The 20,179-nt window shown below is 35.7% G+C and overlaps 1 protein-coding gene across 1 annotated transcript; it reads right to left on the bottom strand.

Moving 5' to 3' along the window:
• Nucleotides 1-3,769: 3,769 nt before the first annotated feature.
• Nucleotides 3,770-16,455, bottom strand: LOC130428682 (calcium-activated chloride channel regulator 4A-like). Its single transcript, XM_056756872.1, has 15 exons — nucleotides 16,316-16,455; nucleotides 8,747-8,941; nucleotides 8,230-8,367; nucleotides 7,997-8,141; nucleotides 7,804-7,906; nucleotides 7,548-7,713; nucleotides 7,089-7,319; nucleotides 6,593-6,817; nucleotides 6,315-6,495; nucleotides 5,885-5,991; nucleotides 5,566-5,781; nucleotides 5,065-5,329; nucleotides 4,819-4,983; nucleotides 4,490-4,708; nucleotides 3,770-4,343 (listed from the first exon to the last, which is right to left on the bottom strand). The coding sequence occupies exons 2-15, from the start codon at nucleotides 8,918-8,920 to the stop codon at nucleotides 3,952-3,954; spliced, it is 2,727 nt and encodes a 908-aa protein (XP_056612850.1). The 5' UTR covers nucleotides 8,921-8,941; nucleotides 16,316-16,455; the 3' UTR covers nucleotides 3,770-3,951.
• Nucleotides 16,456-20,179: the final 3,724 nt, after the last annotated feature.

The following is a 20,179-nucleotide window of genomic DNA, read 5'->3' as shown; positions in this document are numbered from 1 at the left end:
CAAAACATGCTAAATATCAATAGTAATATCAATAAATTGCTATTGCTCAAATGATAAAAATTATTAGATGAGATTGTTAGTGTTTAAGCATAAATGCATTTTCTTCGTTTCAGTGTCCAAATTGTAACAGCAACCATCAAGCATGCCACTATAACTGTCAATATGATAAGATAATTAGACAAATTCAGACCTGAGGGGTATTGCACAAAACCAAGATAAGAGATTAAGCCGGGATGCAGCAAACACAGTTGTTCCTCACAGAATTGATTGCAGCATGTCCATTGTCTTTCTAAGTATGATGCATCATTTTAATTATCCTGTATTAAACTATTACATATACAGTCATTTCTCATTTAATTTAAATCTGTTGACTGTTTGTAATTGCAACAGTCTTTTTATATTGATTCAAGTGGTAGTATTATTACTCAGGCCAAGTGTTATATTGTAAGACTTCATAAATTGCAAGGTTTCATAAATATGTGTTTTATTGCAGTAATTGAGATTACAAAACACAGCTGAAGAAGTTGCAAAGGTGTTTTCTATGAAATCTGTGTTGAGTGCTATATAGTATAGATCCAACTCCCATTCACCTGTTCCCTCTTCATAATGGCTTGCCCTTTTTGGAGGATGTACTGGATGAGGAGTGTTATGGCACACATTCATGAAAAAAATTTCTTTTGAATTTTTATATTTGGCAGCCCTCATTTGTCTGAGGTGCTTGGATCCTGGAATAGAGAGAGAAAAAGCAACAAAGATTAAAACACTGGTTTGCACTTATGGTTACTGTGTGCACCGAAATACTCACTTCTATTTGTAGCTTCTGGATTTCCAGGTCCAGTTTCCTGAGTGTTTAATCCAATATCCAGCTCCATTTCTTTATGCTTTCTCTTCCCAAGTGTGATTTTAACGTCTGCCAGCTCTATCTCTCTGTCTCTCCAGGTGCTTTGCATATAGTCTTCTGACAGTTTGTGAAGTCTGTAAAAGAAATGTCAATTAGCACAGCAGGATTTTTGCATAATGTAGATTTACTTTGGCCAATACTCACAAGGTTACCCGGCTGTTTAGGAGACTGTGCTGCATCTGGGTCCTACACATATTTTCTAATAGCACCACATCACTGACTTCATATCCTTTATGGACTAAATAAGCAGGATATTTCCATAAAATTGACATACCTCAATCCTTCTGGAGTCCAGCCTGTTCCCAGACACTGTAAGGAAACACTAAGTCAGACAGTATAATATATTAATTTGATTGTGTTCCATTTGCAGGAGTACTGCAATATGTACCTTGTATGAAGCGGACAGTTTCTGTTACTGGCCCTCCCTGGATCCCCTCAATCACTGGCCTCCCTTTATTTAAATGGAGTGCCATCTCCTCCGCTTGGGTCGTATCCTGGCTTGGTGGGCCAGTTCTATGGGCTTTTTTTAAACTGCTACAATCATACAGACATTCAACATGGCAGCAGACACCTAATCTAGTCACCTCATCTGTCCACTGTTATCTAAATTAAAGTCACATTCCAGCCTGCAAAATGTTCTTATATTTAATTTTAACTTGCAGCCAGGTCCTTTTATGGCCAGACAAGTTTGTTCTTTATGAAGGATAGAAAGATAAAATGGATAAAAACGTAACAAGAGAAAAATAGATTAAATGACACACATTGTTGACAATTGTTTGCACTTAATCATACTCATTATACATTTCCTGAGTAACATGCACCTCTACTTGCCACTTTTAAAGTAAAGTGTACAACAGTTGATTAGTAACTCCATTAGTCCTTTAATTGTAGCCTAATTATGACGGTTCCAGTGGAGCACTGTTTATTAACTGTACAGTTTTGGACTTCTTACGCGTTAAGCCGGTCCGCTATTGTCTGCCAGGCTTTCTCGCATTCTCTAATGGCATTGGTATTGCCTTTTTTCTTATGGTATCTTTCACCTCTTCATATAACTCCACCAGGAGCTGTTGTTCAATAATTTGAGTAGATTCTCTCTTGTGGTGTCACTGTCAATAAGAGTCAAGGGGTTTAAGAGTTGAAGTAGAAGAACTGAAGGTTACGATTCCCACGTTGCCTTGAACTTCAATAATGTGCCGTATGAAATGTGTGGCGGTTTTCTGCTGTCGAAGAATTCTAGAGCCCTTGAGATGAATTATATATCTTCAAAATTCATTTCAAAATTACATATCAAAGTAATTTCAGGTTATTGGTATGGATGGTTTAAAAGCATAAACATATAACAAACAAACGTTTCTTGCAATCTGAATGTGACAACATTTGAATTATCTGTTGCAAAGGTCATGATTGACACACCCACTGATAAAATATCTAGCTTGAAGGCACTGTAAATTGCTAAGCATAAAAGCATCTTAAATCTTCATTGTAATCTTCAGTGTGTTATTACATACATGCATACTCCCTGAGACATCAAGGATGAGACATGACTGCTGGCGGAGGGGATTGCAGCAGTTTTAGAGATTGAAGGGCATCGTACTACTGGCCTGTAATGTGTTTACTACATCTATAAATGAACACATAGACAATGTTGGTCATCCTTTCTAAATTATAATAATTTGGTTTCTTTTTATATTTACATTTAAATTTATGCATTAGGCAGATACTTTTATCAAGGGACATACATCGCTTCATCCTATAAATTTTAGATAGGTATTTGCAATCCCCTGGGATCGAACCCTCGACCTTGCTCTTACCACTGAGCTACAGGAAAGCTTTTACTTTTGAAAATAAGTTATTGGTTTATAACTTTGTAGCTTGAACACCATTAGAAAAGTAGAATGTCTCGTCTTCATTGTATTCATCATACACTCCCCATCTCAGATGAGCCCATTCATGAACCAAAACCCTTCCTACAAACACACAAATTAAAACATTTCAGAAAATGAAAATAGCACATACAGTAATTTGAATAATTTCGTGGTAAATGGATGACTAGTGACCTTTTAATCCGTAAATCTGAACGAATCTGTCATCTAGGAGGAAGTTTGGGGTGAAATGAATGTATCTGATCCACAGTCTTCATACTGGTTAGTGTACGGAGTAAAATCACTCCTTTACTTTCATAGACCGACATATAAACTGTAAATTGAGGATTTCGATGCTCAAATATCTTCAGATCGATTTGTGCAAGATAATAAAGGCCTACATTTTGTGACCAAACAAAAGTGTCACAAAATTAAAAAATTGTGGAAATATTACATATTAAATAATATAATTAAATAGTAAAAATTGTTAAGTATAGAACTGTAAAATGTTTGCATGCCATACATTTGCAACAGTGTTTACGCTGTTAATGTCATTTCATCTCTTTTTTGTCATTTGCAAATCACAGTGCCACAGGCTTAAACACACTTACAAATTGGAGCTAGCTCGTTCAGGTTTTTTTTTTCATTTCTCGTTTTACAGGACAGTTAATTTTTAAGAGTTTACTTCTACATTAAAATGACTGAATTATTATTGTGTATTATATAATGAATATTAATTTGTAAAAATTGTATAAAAGCCATTTCTGCAATAGAATTCATTTTTTTAAGTCTGTCCTGTGTCTAGGCCAACAGAACCGGTGAGCTGAAAGCAGGTTTATAAATTGTTTATATTGTCATTGTTCTTGTTACATTTATTGATGTTTTATAGCTTGATAAGCAGTTTTGTGTTTCATTTTTAATCTAGTGGCCTGTTATAGACTACTTTGAACTGGTTTATATTGTTGTCAGATTTTTTGAAATAATCCAAGAAAAACATCCAAGTCACTTAACATTGAAGCAAATTTATTCAAATGTCCTTTGCAATACAGAAATAAGAATTAAGATTAATAAAAATAAGAAAAACACCAGTACAGTACGTTAAAATATTTTTAGGTTTAACATTTTAAAAATGTATATTCTTGTTTCAATTTTAAAAGAGTACTGTAGCCTATTTGGTAATAGTTTGCATTAGATTGCGAATGTATAAGCATTAACCTGTTTTCTTCGTTTCATTGCCCATGCTGCTACAGCGACAATCAAACACACCACTACACAAACTGAAATGATAATAGCTGTCAAATTCAGGCCCGGATTTGAGATTCCTGATGGGTTGGGAGCAGGCATGATGATCTTTGATACTTGAGCAATGTTGGATATTTCAGATATTGCATCATCATTGTCCTTGGAGCGAAGAGCAAAGAAGAGTGAGGTACCATTCTCAACTGTCATATTAAATGAGTGTTGTTCTACTGATCCAGCCTCCTTAGGTGAGACGGCAGATGTGTCGACTAAAGAAGATTTGCTGAAGTTCAGTCGAAGCATTTCAATGTCATCACTCCATCTGATCTCATAGGATTTAGCTTAAACGAAATATATATATAAAAAGGTTAATGCACATTAAGGTGACTGTTATTTAAATATAAAGTTTTTATTTCAGCACTCAAGATTACGTTACACAATAAAAAAAAACTTGTATGAACTATTATTATAGCAAAATGTATGCTACCTGTTCCCTGGTCTAAGTCTTCACCAGGAGCTGTCCAGATGAGAAGGACCGTGTTCTCCTGGATTTCAGCATTAAGATCTGTGATTTTGTTTGGAGGATAAATTGGTGGATTTGAAATAGTAACCTGAAAACTTTCTCCAGTGGATGTTCTGCTAAAGTTTCCTTCAACAAGTGGTTGTTCAGGAACCGGAGGCTTCGGAGGGTTCAGCTCTACCTTATCTAAAAAGAGAAATGAAAAGATGCCATGCAATGTCACGTTTCACAATATTACTAGAACTACTGCCAGTTTCAAGCAACATTGCACAACAGTGATGATGTCATAGTTTTACCATCCACCACATATCCAGGTACATATAGAGCGCCGCTCTTTTTGTGGAGAGTAAATCTGGATTGTCCGTCTTTATTCTTCACTCTCACTTTCAAGCTGATTCTGCCTTTTACGAACTTTGTGAAATATATGGAATAGATCCCATCATTTTTGAAAGCATCAGCTCCTGTAAGATTTAGATTTACAGTTTGTTTATTTATATTTTAGCATGTGTGTGTGCTTGAGAAAAGGATTATGGGTAATTTACCTGCTCCATTATCCAGTAGCTTTAATTGTTTCATTGTTCCAGTTTCTGACTCCAGTGTAGCCGTCACTTCAGCATTTATTACAGGTCTGTAATTCTGACTAACCTCAGCAAACACAATCACAGGTTTACTGCCACTGATGAGCTGCTGATTCACATGTGCTTTGACTATGATAGGAGGAACATCAGAGCGAGCTGCTTGACTGGTTACTGTTATTGTCAAAGACTGAAGTCCTCCACTCAGAATACTGTACTTCCAGTCTCCAGACTACCAAATACAACATAGATAACACAAACGTTTTAGGACTTTGTCTTTAGGATAACGCTTATCTAAATTATTCATGAAAAATATGTGTCTGTTTCAAAACTTTTTGTAAATGATTATTTAGAACATTTGGCCTCAATGCCTTTTTATTATTGTACAGAAATACTAATATTTAAAACTTATGGTTTGAACAATAAACTTCAGATATAACTCTTGTATTGCTATTAAGGTCGTCATACCTCTGCAGTTCCTGGAATTTTTAGTGTGAGTGTCTTTGCTGATGGATCTTCACTCATATCTGTTTGACCGTAGTTGGACCCACTTGGCGTCTGTATATACACAGTAGGTGCACTGATTTCATAGATGATTAAAAAGCTGGTTTTGTTACCGACGGTCGAATCCACTGACACTGTTCCATTGAACCAGTCAGCTGTTCTCTTTCCCGTACTCTCCAGCTGTAAGCATACAATATAAATGAACACATGAACACATAAAATATTTAGAGTATATAGAACAGTATATATACAGTACATAAAATGGGTAATGAACTTGCCAAACCTGAACTGGTTCTTTTGTGAAATCTCCAGTTGATATTGTAAGTGAAGCAAATGCATCAACCAACAGATTGGAGGTGATATCATCAGTTGCTATGATAAATTTCCCATCTAATTTCAAAATGGAAGAAAAGAGAATTTTTCATTTGATTGACTTTAAATACTGGCAGTAGGATTCACTCACAGACAAATACCATGACTGCAAGACAGACACTTTTTAAACAAATTTATAGTAAAAAATTAAGACAAAATATTTGAAAGTCATGCATTGTTGAACTCAAAGTCAACATTTTGGGGGCCTGTGCAAACCTTGGGGATGGGGGAGGTCAAATAACCATTAAAAATCAACTTGGGGTCCAGTTGGTGTTAGAAGTTATTGATCCTTTGTTTGGTGTTTGCATCTGTGGGACCAATTTTTGTGTTATCACACTTACCAGTTCTGTCCGCCATTTCCTGCAGTACTTTGGCGGCTTTGGGACCCAAAGCCAAAGTGTGTATAATGGCACCACTTTCTATTGCAGTAGGAGCACAATCATTGATCTTGTCTGTTGCCTCACCATCAGTGAGAAAAATAATTTCATCTCCTAATGCATCATTATTATCTGCTTTAAGCACCTGATGGGTATAAAAAGAAATACATAGCATTTACATTGAATATGTATTCACTTCACACGAACATATAAAATTAATATGAATGTGATTAACAGGGCACCTCTAAGGCTTTATTGAGGCCAGTACAGACGTTTGTTGATCCACCTGCTTGTGTTGGCAATAAACTGATGAGATTCTCTCTTGTGGTGTCACTGTCAATAACAGTCAAGGCTTTAAGAGTTGATGCATCAGTACTAAAGATTACGATTCCCACTTTGCCTTGATCTTCAATGATGTGCCGTATGAAATGTGTGGCGGCTTGCCGCTGTCGAACAATCCTAGAGCCCTTGAAAATAAAATATATATCAGCAAAATTTATTTCATGCTTGGGTTTAAAACCCAGATTAATATTTAAACATTAATGTTGAAAAGTCTGTCAATGTAAAAATATTAACTCTATCAATGTCAGTTTGGAGAGGAGTTATCTGTTTTTCTGACTAGTGGCAGATGATTTGTTTGAAACTTGTTTGGATATAATCATTACTTCTGTAACTGTGGTGCCACTGATGGTTGAAAAATGACACACTTTATGTTTAATGTATGTTACTGCCACATACTTGCATGCTTCCTGAGACATCAAGAATGAGACAAATGACACGTTGCATTCTCTGCACAACAGTAAAAGATGGTGCTGGTGAAGGGGATGGCAGCGGTTTTAGAGATTGAAGGGCATCACTGTCCACTGAATCCTCAAATATTACTGTCCACGTCGCTTTATTTCCACATTTCTCATTTTGCATGTTTGGGGCGGCACCATTGTGATCATCTTCTCGACAAAACGCAACTACCTGAAAGAGTTTTTTCAGATTGAATTGCAGATACAAAATAGAGTTTTCTAAGATCTTTAGTGAAAATGCTTCTATGAATTTCTGATTTAAAATGTATTGTTTTATAACAAAATATTAGACATGCAATTTGAGTAAATGTTGTTTTAAAAATTTGCAAAAATATCAATAAATAAAAGTATTCTCTCAAGACTGTTATTTTTTGTAAATGTCACTGAGGTTAATACTTACAGAATCCACACTTGGTAAATACATTATGGAGCTTTTTGTGTTTTGATCTTTGTTTGGAAAGAACTGACACTGTTTGGTAGGTATTGAAGTTTCAGGGTCAAGGACACACAACTGAGGAAATCCAGAAGAGTAATCATAATACTGGCCTGTAATGTGTTTACTACATCTGTAAATGAACACATAAAAAATGTTGATCATCCTTTCTAAATTATAATAATTTGATTTATTTTTTGATAATAAGTTATTGGTTAATGACCCTGTAGCTCGAACACCATTAGAAAAGTAGAATGGCTCGTCTTCATTGTATTCATCATATACTCCCCATCTCAGATGAGCCCATTCATGAACCAAAACCCTTCCTACAAACACACAAATTAAAACATTTCAGAAAATGAAAATAGCACATACAGTAATTTGAATAATTTCATGGTAAATGGATGACTAGTGACCTTTTAATCCGTAAATCTTAATGAAACTGTCATCTAGGAGGAAGTTTGGGGTGAAGTGAATGTATTGACTCTCTGATCCACAATCTTCATACTGGTTAGTGTACGGTTCATCACCACGTGCTGGATTATCAATTCTTATTCTGGCCTGCATATGATTTACAATTTGTGTCAAAAAAACATTTGATTGAACATTTATTTTGCCAAACAAGACAATATGTCCAAATGTTCCATACCTTCTCAAAGGATTCTGTTCTTGATTTGATAAAATCAGTGCCGCTCCATTGAGCTGGTACTAATATTGTAATGTCTTTGAAATAGACCTTTTTCTCCATTGCTTCAAAAAGATACGAAGAGCCCTTAGTAAACATGTCCTGTCCAATAAAATAGATAAAATAACAATGAAACTGTAAATGTATTTATATGAAATGAGGACAGTCTATACAAGTCTCACTTGAAATACTGTCAATGAAGATTTCATTCTAGAGCTATCACAATATCAGATTTACACTACAACACTATCCTTTCTCAAGGAATTTGTTCTATCACAATGCCTATTTGAGAAATAATAAGAATAAATTAATAAAATAAAACAAATGCTAGCAGTTAAATTCATCTTTCATCTCCTAAACACCCCATTTTATTAATTTAATTCATCCTTCTTTTAAATAACTAAATAAGATGGAAGGAAATACAATGGACAAAATATTACTTATAAAGTTCATAAATAAGAAGAAAACTCTTTATATTCACCTTTATTTTATCAATGATTCTGTTGTCCTGCGGTACTGCTGAACTGATCGCCACCAAAATATCAGTGTATCCATTTCCCTCCAGTTTAATTCCAGAGCAGGTGGATGACAGCATCATCCACAACCAGACAACAATTCTTGAGTCCATAACTGTACAGTTACGAACAGAACCCATTCAGTTTTAAAGAATCCAGTTCTATAAAGGCAAGGCAAGTTTATTTATAGACCAAATGTCATACACAAGGGCAAGTTAAAGTGCTTTACATAAAATGATTGACAAAGAGAAATAAGACGTATCTTTATAATGCAAATGATTTAAGATCACAGATACAACTTTAGATTTTAAGAAACAATAAAACAGCAGTAAGATTGATGAAAATGTGAGCGTATATATAAAAAGAATGAAAGAAATAGAAGTGCAGTTGATGTAAACCAGCGCAGTGCTCAGGTTGTAATTGTACAGCTAATCGTGTGTTTTTAGTCTGGATTTAAAAGTAGCTACTGTTTGTGAACATCTTCTTTATGGCCTGTTTTATTTACCAGGAAAAAGGGATTGACAAACAGTCTATTATAATCCATTCAAACAATATACTTTATGACACCTTATAACTTTGCTGTCATCGTAAGTGTAACACAAGAAGAAAGCAGGGACGTGCACAGTTGCTCAGGTTGCCGGGCAACTGCCCATCTCCCCTTCTCGACTCACGTTGCCCTTCCGAGGTGGAAAAAAATAAAAAATAAATCGTACAATGGATGCAGAATTTCAGGTAGGCCCAGATAAAAAACAACGCAAAGCCCCATTCACTTCCATATTCGGTCACCGAAAATGAAAGTCAGTAGGGGAAGTGCAAACTCTGTTTACATGGCTGCAGCGCTGCACGCGACCGGCTCCTGAGCTGAGCCTGCATGAGCGGTCCTAGAAGGAGAGTGTCGCGGTTGTCGGGTGAGACGACTCAACGTTGTCAGAAAAGGTGAGTTTGTGATGTATAACAAACGAACGATCATCATCATCAAGTTTTGTGAAATGAAATAAAATCTTCCAAAATCCACGCTGTGTTTGCCACGTTAAGCCTAAATAATAAGACAGATATAGGCTACTATTTTTTGCTGATAGTTAGTTTCTCACATTTCGTTTTAGCAAGAAGAATGAATGATGGAAGTAACGCATCACATTTTCTCCAAAAAGGTTAAATGCCTAAATGCTATCACTATTTTGGGTATTGTTTGACGCCAAGATGCCCACTGAAATGAGGCGGATTCAGGAGAGGGAGAGAAAATTTAGGGAGGCAGCAAAGAGCAGCACATCTATACTTTTTAGTACCACGTAAAAAAAAAAGATTTCGAGAATAAAGTCAAAATGTTACGAGCATAAAGTCGAAATGTTACGAAAATAAAGTCGAAATGTTAACAGAATAAAGTCGACATGTTACGAAAATAAAGTAGAAATGTTACGAAAATAAAGTCGAAATGTTACGATATTAAAGTCGAAATGTTACGAGATTAGTCGAAATGTTACGAGAATAAAATTCGACTTTCCTCTCGTAACATTTCGACTTTATTCTCGAAATCTTTTTTTTTACGTGCCACTAAAACGACGTCGTAGCACATCACTGAAGGGTTGGCAGCTGCGAAAAAGCCAACCAGCAGGTGAGACAGAGACTTTGCACTGTGATAAAGATGACATGACACTGTGTAGGCGAATTGATTAATTAATCAGAGTTTTTCTCAGTCCTTCATATAGCCCGGGAGTTTATTTTCAGTTTTTTGGGGGGGTGCCCTTTTTCAGGTCAGAGCAACTGCCCCTCAAAGTGCACGTCACTGGAAGAAAGTGTCATGCCTATGAATTATGATAGACTTCAGTGAGTGTAGCTGGATTGAGATAAGAAAAATCTCCATTTGTGGATGTTCCAAATCATACTTGTGGTGATTTGGCTACCAATTGTTCATTCATTCTTTAAAATATTTTCTTTTGTGTTTTTAAAAGTCAGTCATACACGTTTAGAATTACATTAGAGCAGGGGCGGATATACAAAGTAAAGGGCAGGTGGGCATGTACAATTGTGGGTGGGCCGGAATAATTCGCATCACCATTTCACCCAAAGTGGAATATATATGATTTATATAAATACAATTTATATTATTATATTTGCGTGTAGCACTCACATCACGAGTGGAAGAGAAATATTGACCTTATTTAAAAACTTGAAATTGTTAAATGGTTTAATACTTGAAATATGATATCTGAAAAACTGAGGAAGAAACATTCGTCCATGTTTTATGCGCAAATGCATCAGTGAAAACGGCACATTAGGCTACAGCATATAAAACATTTACATAAACACCATGTTTATGAAAACTTAAATCATTAATTTAAAAATGAAATAAAAAAGCTCTTGTTGCAGTGACAACTTCAGTCAGTCGCGTATTAACCCTTACAGTCCTTAACAATTCAATTTGAAACAAACTGTTTAAACCTACATTGGCTTTCTTACTCAGATTGACATAAAACCTTACTTTTTCCTACTCGTTGTTGAAAAATGTACAGTGTCTAGATTAAAATGTTTACAGCTGCACTAAATGTGGGTTCGGAAGATGTGCACAGTAGCGCAAACGAATGGATGTCTCTCCGCGCCCCTGCGCACGCTCCGACACCAAGTAAGCGGGTCAACAAGATCCATTACAGAACCCGCAGAGTAACCTGGGTTTTGTCGTCCGGTCTGCGTTTGAAAGCACCAACGGAATCGTATGCCAATAATTTCTGTATAAATGTAAAATGTAAATAACGAAAACATCTACAACTGAAAGGCTACAAATAGCAATCCTGATCACAAGTATAATTTTTATTACACTTATATTTGTCACAGTGAAGTGCACTACCGACATACCAACAAGTAAAATAAATTTTCTAATCCACCTATCCGTGTTATCGTTTACATTAAAATTAATTGTTTTAATCTTTACTCAGAGGGACCATGATTGCATTTGTAGACTGAAATGAAAAACACAAGAATAATGCTGTGCAAAGCTAATTTCAAATGTATAGTTATTAAGATATAATTTGAATTATTTCCATATTCAATTAATCGAGTTATCAAACGGATTGGTTCAAACACTGATTAATTCAGAATCATAACCTAAAAAGATTAAACAAAGTCTTTATGAATGGAGAATTTAATCCCTCAAATGATTACTTCGAGAAAATTCAGTTTGGACAATTTACTTTAGATTCTGAAAGAATTAAACTTTAAATAAATTACGTACCATAAATCCAAGCAAAAGCCAATACAAATAAAAAATTGAGTAGGCTACATTCAGATTTTATTTGATCAAACTGTTTAACCAAAACGCCATAACCCCCCCCTTAAAAACATTCATTACAGAACTCTTCCCCATATTTAATCAAATGTTTTTCAATCAATTGTTTTGTAAATTCTGTTTGCATCTATGCCCCAAGAACAATGGGTAACTTTCAAAGGCTTTAACTGAAAAAAAAAACATACAAAGACTTATAACATTAAATCAGTATACCAAAGGCTAAGAATTTGTTTGTTGTTAAGAAATTGTCAAAACACAGCTCAGATGTACAGTCCTCTTTTATACAATACAATTGTTATCATATAAGGAATAACGTTATTTATTTAAATGTCACTATGTCTTAAATTGACCGTTAAATATTAAAAAATCTGCTTGTTAAGAATGTACAAAAAGATTGTATCGCATCTTTCTAAACATATTTGTCTATTACTCCCAACTTTACTGAATAAACAAGCAGTGAAATAAATCACATAACTATTTGTAACACATGAAGGGGTACACTGGTCATTGTGTTAAAAACTTTATCTAGTCTTAATTGGGCCAAAGAAGAAGAGTGCTCAATTTCCTTCTGCATCACTCTGCACCACAGCCAGCCTATATATGATGGCCTATCAAAATAAACACACAAAAGCAAGTCTTTATGCACAGGTCTGCACAAGTGGCACCATGGTAGACATGCTGATTAGTGATCACTGTATACTTTGCAGTACTTGCAGGAGCAGGAGCATGCACAAAAACACAATACTGTTAAGGACTACTCTGGTAACATCTGTAACTGAACTTTATCAGTGAAACTCAGTTGTGCTCTACACAGTACTGTCTTTTCACACTGGGTTTTTGGGTTTTAGGTTCAACATCTATTGCAAGATTAAAGTAGACATCTACAAATTTAAAGATTGAAGAGAAATAATTCTACATTACAACACATCAAATGATTATAGACCAAATCTACCATAGTTTGTAATAAGTTCACAGTGGAACTACCTATATTTGTTTAATTACTATGATTAGGCTTAACTTAATTAAATATATTAAACTAAGTTTAATACTGAAGACAACAGATCACTTTGTTACACAATTTTACTGTTCTAAAACCATGATACTATACCATTACATAAAAAAAAACATGGTTAATTTTTGAGAGGACGCTTTTATCATCTGTTAAACTTAAATTCATGTTCTGAACAAATCATCATATTTCAAGATAAACTAACAGTTGGTTTTGCAACAAGCTTAGCGGCTTATATAATCACTTTGCCAACTTTAACGAATAACTACAATGTTGTTTTACAACTTGTATTAGTGTCCTTTTGTTGCTAAAATTTTTAAGTTCATCCAGTTCCGCATATCACACGATAAAACTCGTTTTCTAGATCTGCATCATTGGGATCATTGGGATAAAAAAATCACACTTCAAGTTTGGCGACGAGTCGACGACGTGTGTATCATATGTGTTTAGTGAGGACGTGTGTACGTGCTTATGACGCTCTTTTTGTGTCATTCTATGACGCTCGGATTGTATCGTTAGCAAAGGAGACTGACAAGCACGACATATAACACACGTGTAAGAGTGAGTCTACGTCTCCATTTATTTTATATCCCATAAAAAGGAGCGCCATATCCGAGCGCCATACGTCATGCATGTTGACGTCATGCATGTGGACGTATGCGTCATAACGTGTTAACGTTTAACGTGGTCAAGCATTCGTTACTGCGCATTTGTGTCCTGTTTACCTTTCGCGGTGATGTTATCAGATGTGTTTATGTCCTCAATGTGTAAACTTAGACCTCGGATAAAATCTCCGACCTCAATGCATTCCTGTTAATCACGCGGCGTCAAGGCATATTAAAGATAACCAAAACGATAGGATCTTAATTTATTAATAAGGCTTACGGAAGAGGCTTTATTCATGTCATTTCGTGCTGTAAAAACGTTTACTTCTGGGTTTGAGGTCGGGAATTCCCGAAATCCGAGTTGTCTTGAACGTAGCGTGCAAACGCGCGCAGTAGGCTACCCCAATTCGTTCTTAAGGCAAGGCAAGTTTATTTATATAGCACATTTCATACACAAGGGCAATTCAAAGTTCTTTACATGAAATGATTGAGAGAGAAATAAGACGTAGCCTATCTTTAAAATGCAAATTATTTAAGATCACAAATAAGACTTTACATTTTAAGAAACAGTGAGTTTATATATAAAATGAATAAGAACAAAAGGTTGTAAATGCACAGCTAAACAAGTGTGTCTATCCGGATTTAAAAGTAGCTACTGTTGGTGAACGGCTCTCACTAAATCCTTTGTGATTCGAATCTGACGTCATCACCCAAACGTGTTTTTTCGTCAATTTGAACAATCATAGGTAGCCTATATTTTTGCTGGTTGGAGAAATGGTTAGAGTAATGGTTAGGGTAAAGGTCTAGACTTGAAACACCAAAGATTTAGTCAAAACCAACAAGCCACGCCCACAGATCTGACTCGAAACACCAAGGATTTAGTGAGAGCCGTTGGTGAACATGTCGTTCAACCCGGAAACCGTGCCAAAACGTTATGCACAGATTTGAGCTTGAACATGCACCTGATGTCTTCTGGAAGCAGATTCCAGCTAGGGGTGGCGAAATTTCTAAACACTGACTCGCCTTGTTTTGAGTGAACCCTTGTTATCTCTAACTGACTTGATCCTGATGATCTGAGAAGTCTGTTTGGTTTGTATTCAATAAGCATATCTGAAATGTATTTAGGTCCTAGACCATTGAGTGATTTATAGACAAATAATAATACTTTGAAGTTGATTCTAAAGTAACTGATAACCAGTGTAAGGACCTGGGCCCGGTCGCAGAAAGCATCTTAAATGTAATTTTCCCTTAAGAGTGCCCTTTAATATACCTTAAGTTTTACCGAAGTTATAATCCTATTGTCTTTGGTAAAGGGAAAACACCCCTTAAGTGTACCACTTAAGGTGCTTTATGCAACGGGGCACTAAGGATTGGAGTGATATGCTGTTTTTTTTTGGTTTTGGTCAGAATCCTGGCACCTGCGTTCTGTATGAGCTGCAGCTGTCTGATGGGCCTTTTGGGAAAACCTATAAGGAGTCCGTTAAAGTAATCCATCCTACAAACATTGCAGCTGCCTGTACAGGTTAATGGCATTCATGCATTCATGCACATTTACATGCCAAGTTACATTGTCACATCTTGTTGTGCTGTAGGCATCATTTTGTGCTTTTCTTTTTACTTACAGGCCTGTCGGAGGCGTTTCCAATTCTTATAAATGTTTCTTGTGAAAGTAAACTATGTGTGCACCTCAGGAAAATGTCTGCATGCTTTATAAAATATGGCTTATTTATTATAGACAATTTTGATTTACTATTTCAGAAGCAGGCTGAGTGAGAATATCTGTCGATGCTGAAGAAGCACACATGCTGCCATTAGCAGTCGACTCATTGGATGTTTTTTTTAAACCGCCGCATGTTTAGCTGTTTAGTCATGTTTACATGATCAGAAAGATAATCTAGAGACAGTGATATTGGCGCGCAGCGTAACGGCCGTAACGTAACGTTAACTGATTTAACGTGAGAACATTCTTAATAATTTTTGGATATTATTTTTAATAAACAAACAAACCATTTTTATTTTATTTACACAATTCGAATTTAGAATTAAGCTTAAAATTAATTTGTAATAATATAAAAAAATAATTTCTTGACTCTGACTGGGTGGGCCAGCTGTCAATCTAGGCCCCCCCCCGTAGCTTCGCCCCTGAATGAGAGAGACAGTAAATAATATTTTGGGTGAGCTATCCCTTCAAAACAAGTTGATATATTAAACAACAATTAAATAGACAAATAAATAAATAAGAGAAAAAATAAATAAGAGAAAATCGCATGTAATAAAAAATGAAGTATTAATAAAAACACACAGAAGCAGCATTACAAAATCTCTCATGTAATTTCAGGTCTGTGGTCTTGAGTAGAAACGAACTCAGCAATACGTTCCGTAATTTAAATACAGGGCGGAAGTTCACAGAATTATGGCATTACACGAAAAATATCAACAAAAACATTACTGAACATTATACATTATTAAATACATTTATTAATAAATACATTATTAAACATGTAAAAAAATCCGACTACAAATACATTTAACCTAATGAGACCGTTATCTCGACAAAACTATGAAACAATTCTGAACGCAGATTTAAAACACAACTCGCCCACGTCTTTCTAGGTAATAGATGATGACTTTTTATACTTACGTCTTCTCTTATTGTGACAACAGTTCAGGAAAGAAGCGCATCCTGAAATGTGCTTTTACTTTCGACTTCAACTAGTGTAGTTGGAACAAAATGCGGTTTCCGGTGTTTTCAATGAAGTAGCCTAGACCCGGGGGCGTAGTAATTTGTTTTAAAAGTGCAGGGGATAGATGTGGTTTGTTTTTTAACAATACAAACGATGAATGCAATGACAGACGGGTACAAAAGGTATAAAATACAAGATAAAAAGCATCCATTTAAATGAGTGTTACTAGAAAAGTCTAAAAACACACAGAAAATAAGTCTAAACTCTGTTGTGAAAATACACAACAGTGGACTTGCTAAAGAATCAGAATCAGAAATACTTTAATAATGCCAGGGGGGAAAGAGAGTGGTAAGCTTGATAATGACATGGATCTGACAGGACTGTGACTAAGACTGCAAAATTTTGCTTACTTGCGCCTTGAAAGGTGAGATATAAAAAACATTTTCTCTGGTGGTATAAATTATGTAACAAGTTCCTGTTTTTAAACATTAAAATAATATACACTTTTCTTTCATAGTGTTTCAGCAGGTGTGTAAACAATGATATCATTTCTCACTTTTTTCTCCTCACAGGTAATCAGACACAACAGGTAAGTATCCACAAATACTTACTGATGGGCTTTTTGGGAAGACCTATAAGGAGTCCAATAAACTAATCCTACCTACAAACACTGCGGCTGCCTGTACAGGTTAATGGCATTCATGCACACCATTTACATGCCAGGTTTCATTGTCACAACTTGTTGTGCTGTAGCCATCATTGCTTTTTTTTAACTGTCTCTTTCAGGTTTTTCTTCCCACAGCCCTGGTTATTTACAGAAAGCCTGTGGTAGGAGTGTGGGAACATTTGTGTGAGAGAGTGAATTACTCTATTCTGGTAACCTTCTTTACGTACCTCAATGGAACAATAGTCAAACTGTGTATCTAAAGCTGTGTCGTGTTTTGGCAGGTGAACGGTGGGGTCACTATAGACTTGTCACAAAGCTTTTAAACGTCTGTTGTCTTCTGGAAGCAGATTGTTGTTCAACCCGGAAACCGTGCCAAAACGTTATGCACAGATTTGAGCTTGAACATGCACCTGATGTCTTCTGGAAGCAGATTCCAGCTAGGGGTGGCGAAATTTCTAAACACTGACTCGCCTTGTTTTGAGTGAACCCTTGTTATCTCTAACTGACTTGTTCCTGATGATCTGAGAAGTCTGTTTGGTTTGTATTCAATAAGCATATCTGAAATGTATTTAGGTCCTAGACCATTGAGTGATTTATAGACAAATAATAATACTTTGAAGTTGATTCTAAAGTAACTGATAACCAGTGTAAAAAACACCCCTTAAGTGTCACACTTAAGGTGCTTTATGCAACGGGGCACTAAGGATTGGAGTGATATTCTCTTTTTTTTTGGTTTTGGTCAGAATCCTGGCACCTGCGTTCTGTATGAGCTGCAGCTGTCTGATGGGCCTTTTGGGAAAACCTATAAGGAGTCCGTTAAAGTAATCCATCCTACAAACATTGCAGCTGCCTGTACAGGTTAATGGCATTCATGCATTCATGCACATTTACATGCCAAGTTACATTGTCACAACTTGTTGTGCTGTAGGCATCATTTTGTGCTTTTTTTTTTACTTTTAACTGTCTCTTTCAGGTTTTTCTTCCCACAGCACTGGTTATTTACAGAAAGCCTGTGGTAGGAGTGTGGGAACATTTGTGTGAGAAGGTGAATTACTCTATTCTATGCCACTCATTGTTACAGGCCTGTTGGAGGCATTTCCAAAATGTTTCTTGTGAAAGTAAACTAGGTGTGCAACTAGGTGTGTGCTGAAAGTAAACTATGTGTGCACCTCAGGAAAATGTCTGCATGCTTTTATGGCTTATTTATTATGGACAATTTGGATTTACTATTTCAGAAGCAGGCTGAGTGAGAATATCAGTCGATGCTGAAGAAGCACACATGCTGCCATTAGCAGTCGACTCATTGGATGTTTTTTTAAACCGCCGCATGTTTAGCTGTTTAGTCATGTTTACATGATCAGAAAGATAATCTAGAGACAGTGATATTGGCGCGCAGCGTAACGGCCGTAACGTAACGTTAACTGATTGAACGTGAGAACATTCTTAATAATTTTTGGATATTATTTTTAATACACAAACAAATCAAATGTTTTTATTTAATTTATACAATTCGAATTTAGAATTAAGCTTAAAATACATTTTTAATAATATAAAAAAATAATTTCTTGGCCCTGACTAATTAAAATATATTCTGATATTTCTTTTTTTGTGAGAGACATTGTGCAAAACTCATTCCAAAAAGATTTAACTAAAACAATTTTAGTTTCGTTTTAGTTTAAATATTCATAATTGTTTCTTCCATAATATTTTCTAGATTGCTATTAGTACTGTTAAGAGGGATAAAATCTACAGTATGTAATATTTTCAATGTGATTTCCTTTATCTTGTTTGATAATATATATTATTTGTCTGGAAGAGATAGACCTTCTGCTTTTGACAATAAGACTCGACCAGTGAGAGACAGGTCTCTTTCTAGCCATGAACTGAACTTTTCCTAAAAAGGTCTTTTATGGGATTGAGTCACTTTTACACACAAATAATTAATTGCATCTTTAATCAGAATTTATACGCCATACAAAAGAGTTAAATGTAGGAGGGGGACATTTGTTTTTTCAAGTAGCTCACAAATGAAATTCAAATAAATTTAGAAAAAAAGTTCAAAACTATAAAGACTTAAATAGCACTCATTGCTTTTTTACGTTGAGTTGCGTTTTAACGACTGAATCGGGTGGATTTTTTCATTTGGATGCTTTAACATGCCTGTAAAGTGTAGGGACAGGTTTGTGAGCATATTTTGAAAATGACCAGCCCGTAGAATCTCTTCAAAGTTTGATATCAGACACGCATGAGACAACTTCTGCTCAGGATCACCTGTTCGTCCAAGAAGCATTTGATGGCTGGAGACATCAGCTGGCACTGCTCACTCGAACACACCTGCGTGAAGCTCTCGCTTAACGTTGAGATGTATTTAATGTAATCGTTAAGTAATATTCAGACGAAAAGTGAAGCGGTTCATCCTCACGAGGTGACGGTTCTTGCGTTTATTCTATTTGGGAGTTTGATAGACGTTAATGGTCGTTGTGTGGAAAAGCTGTGAAGTATCTCACAGGACATGAGGGTGAGTAAATGACAGAAATCTATGTAATAATATAATTTTATATCAAACAATGACAAATGTACAACTTAAAGAATGTGAATTTAAACAAAGAAAAGTTTTATTCTTTGCACACAAGGTAAGTAAAACTGTACAGGAGATTTCTTATTTTATTGCACAGATGTTTATTTTGCACATATACCTCATTTTCTTGCACATATACAGTGTTGTGGCGAATCGGCCTTCCATCGCAGAAAGAAATCTCAGAGACAAGGGTTCCAGGTGCCAAGAGTTTCAACTTTATTTGCCCGGACAAACAAAGTGGGATATTCAGAGTTCATCTGAAGGGTTCCAACGAATACATATCTGACTCCATCTTTTATACATTGTTTTCAAGTTGTTATCACAGTTTAAACCAATCATGTGTGCATGACATCGTCTTCTTCCAATCAGGTTTCATATGACATCACATTTTCATTAGCCCGTCACTCTGAGCTCATAGTTCCGGCCTACCATATTAGGATTTAATGGTTGCGTGCACCCCTCAAAAACAGATGCCTCTTTATCTTGACACTTTCCTGGGGGTTTCGGACGATACATGATTTAACCATGTTTCTATCAAAGATGAGCTCATGGTTTAGCGATAATGAGCTACCGGTG

Source organism: Triplophysa dalaica, chromosome 9 (assembly GCF_015846415.1).
Source record: "Triplophysa dalaica isolate WHDGS20190420 chromosome 9, ASM1584641v1, whole genome shotgun sequence".
Lineage (NCBI taxonomy): Eukaryota > Metazoa > Chordata > Actinopteri > Cypriniformes > Nemacheilidae > Triplophysa > Triplophysa dalaica.
The sequence above is the reverse complement of the archived record's forward strand: the minus strand, read 5'-3'. Positions and strand labels throughout refer to the sequence as shown.

What these genes read in the sequence shown, in the direction of transcription:
- LOC130428682 (XM_056756872.1), bottom strand. Translation starts at nt 8,920, where the DNA reads ATGGGTTCTGTTCGTAACTGTACAGTTATGGACTCAAGAATTGTTGTC. An exon ending in GAACAGAATCCTTTGAGAAG is followed by an intron (nt 8,142 to 8,229) that starts GTATGGAACATT and finishes AATCATATGCAG; the next exon opens with GCCAGAATAAGAATTGATAA. An exon ending in AAATTCCAGGAACTGCAGAG is followed by an intron (nt 5,330 to 5,565) that starts GTATGACGACCT and finishes TGTATTTGGTAG; the next exon opens with TCTGGAGACTGGAAGTACAG.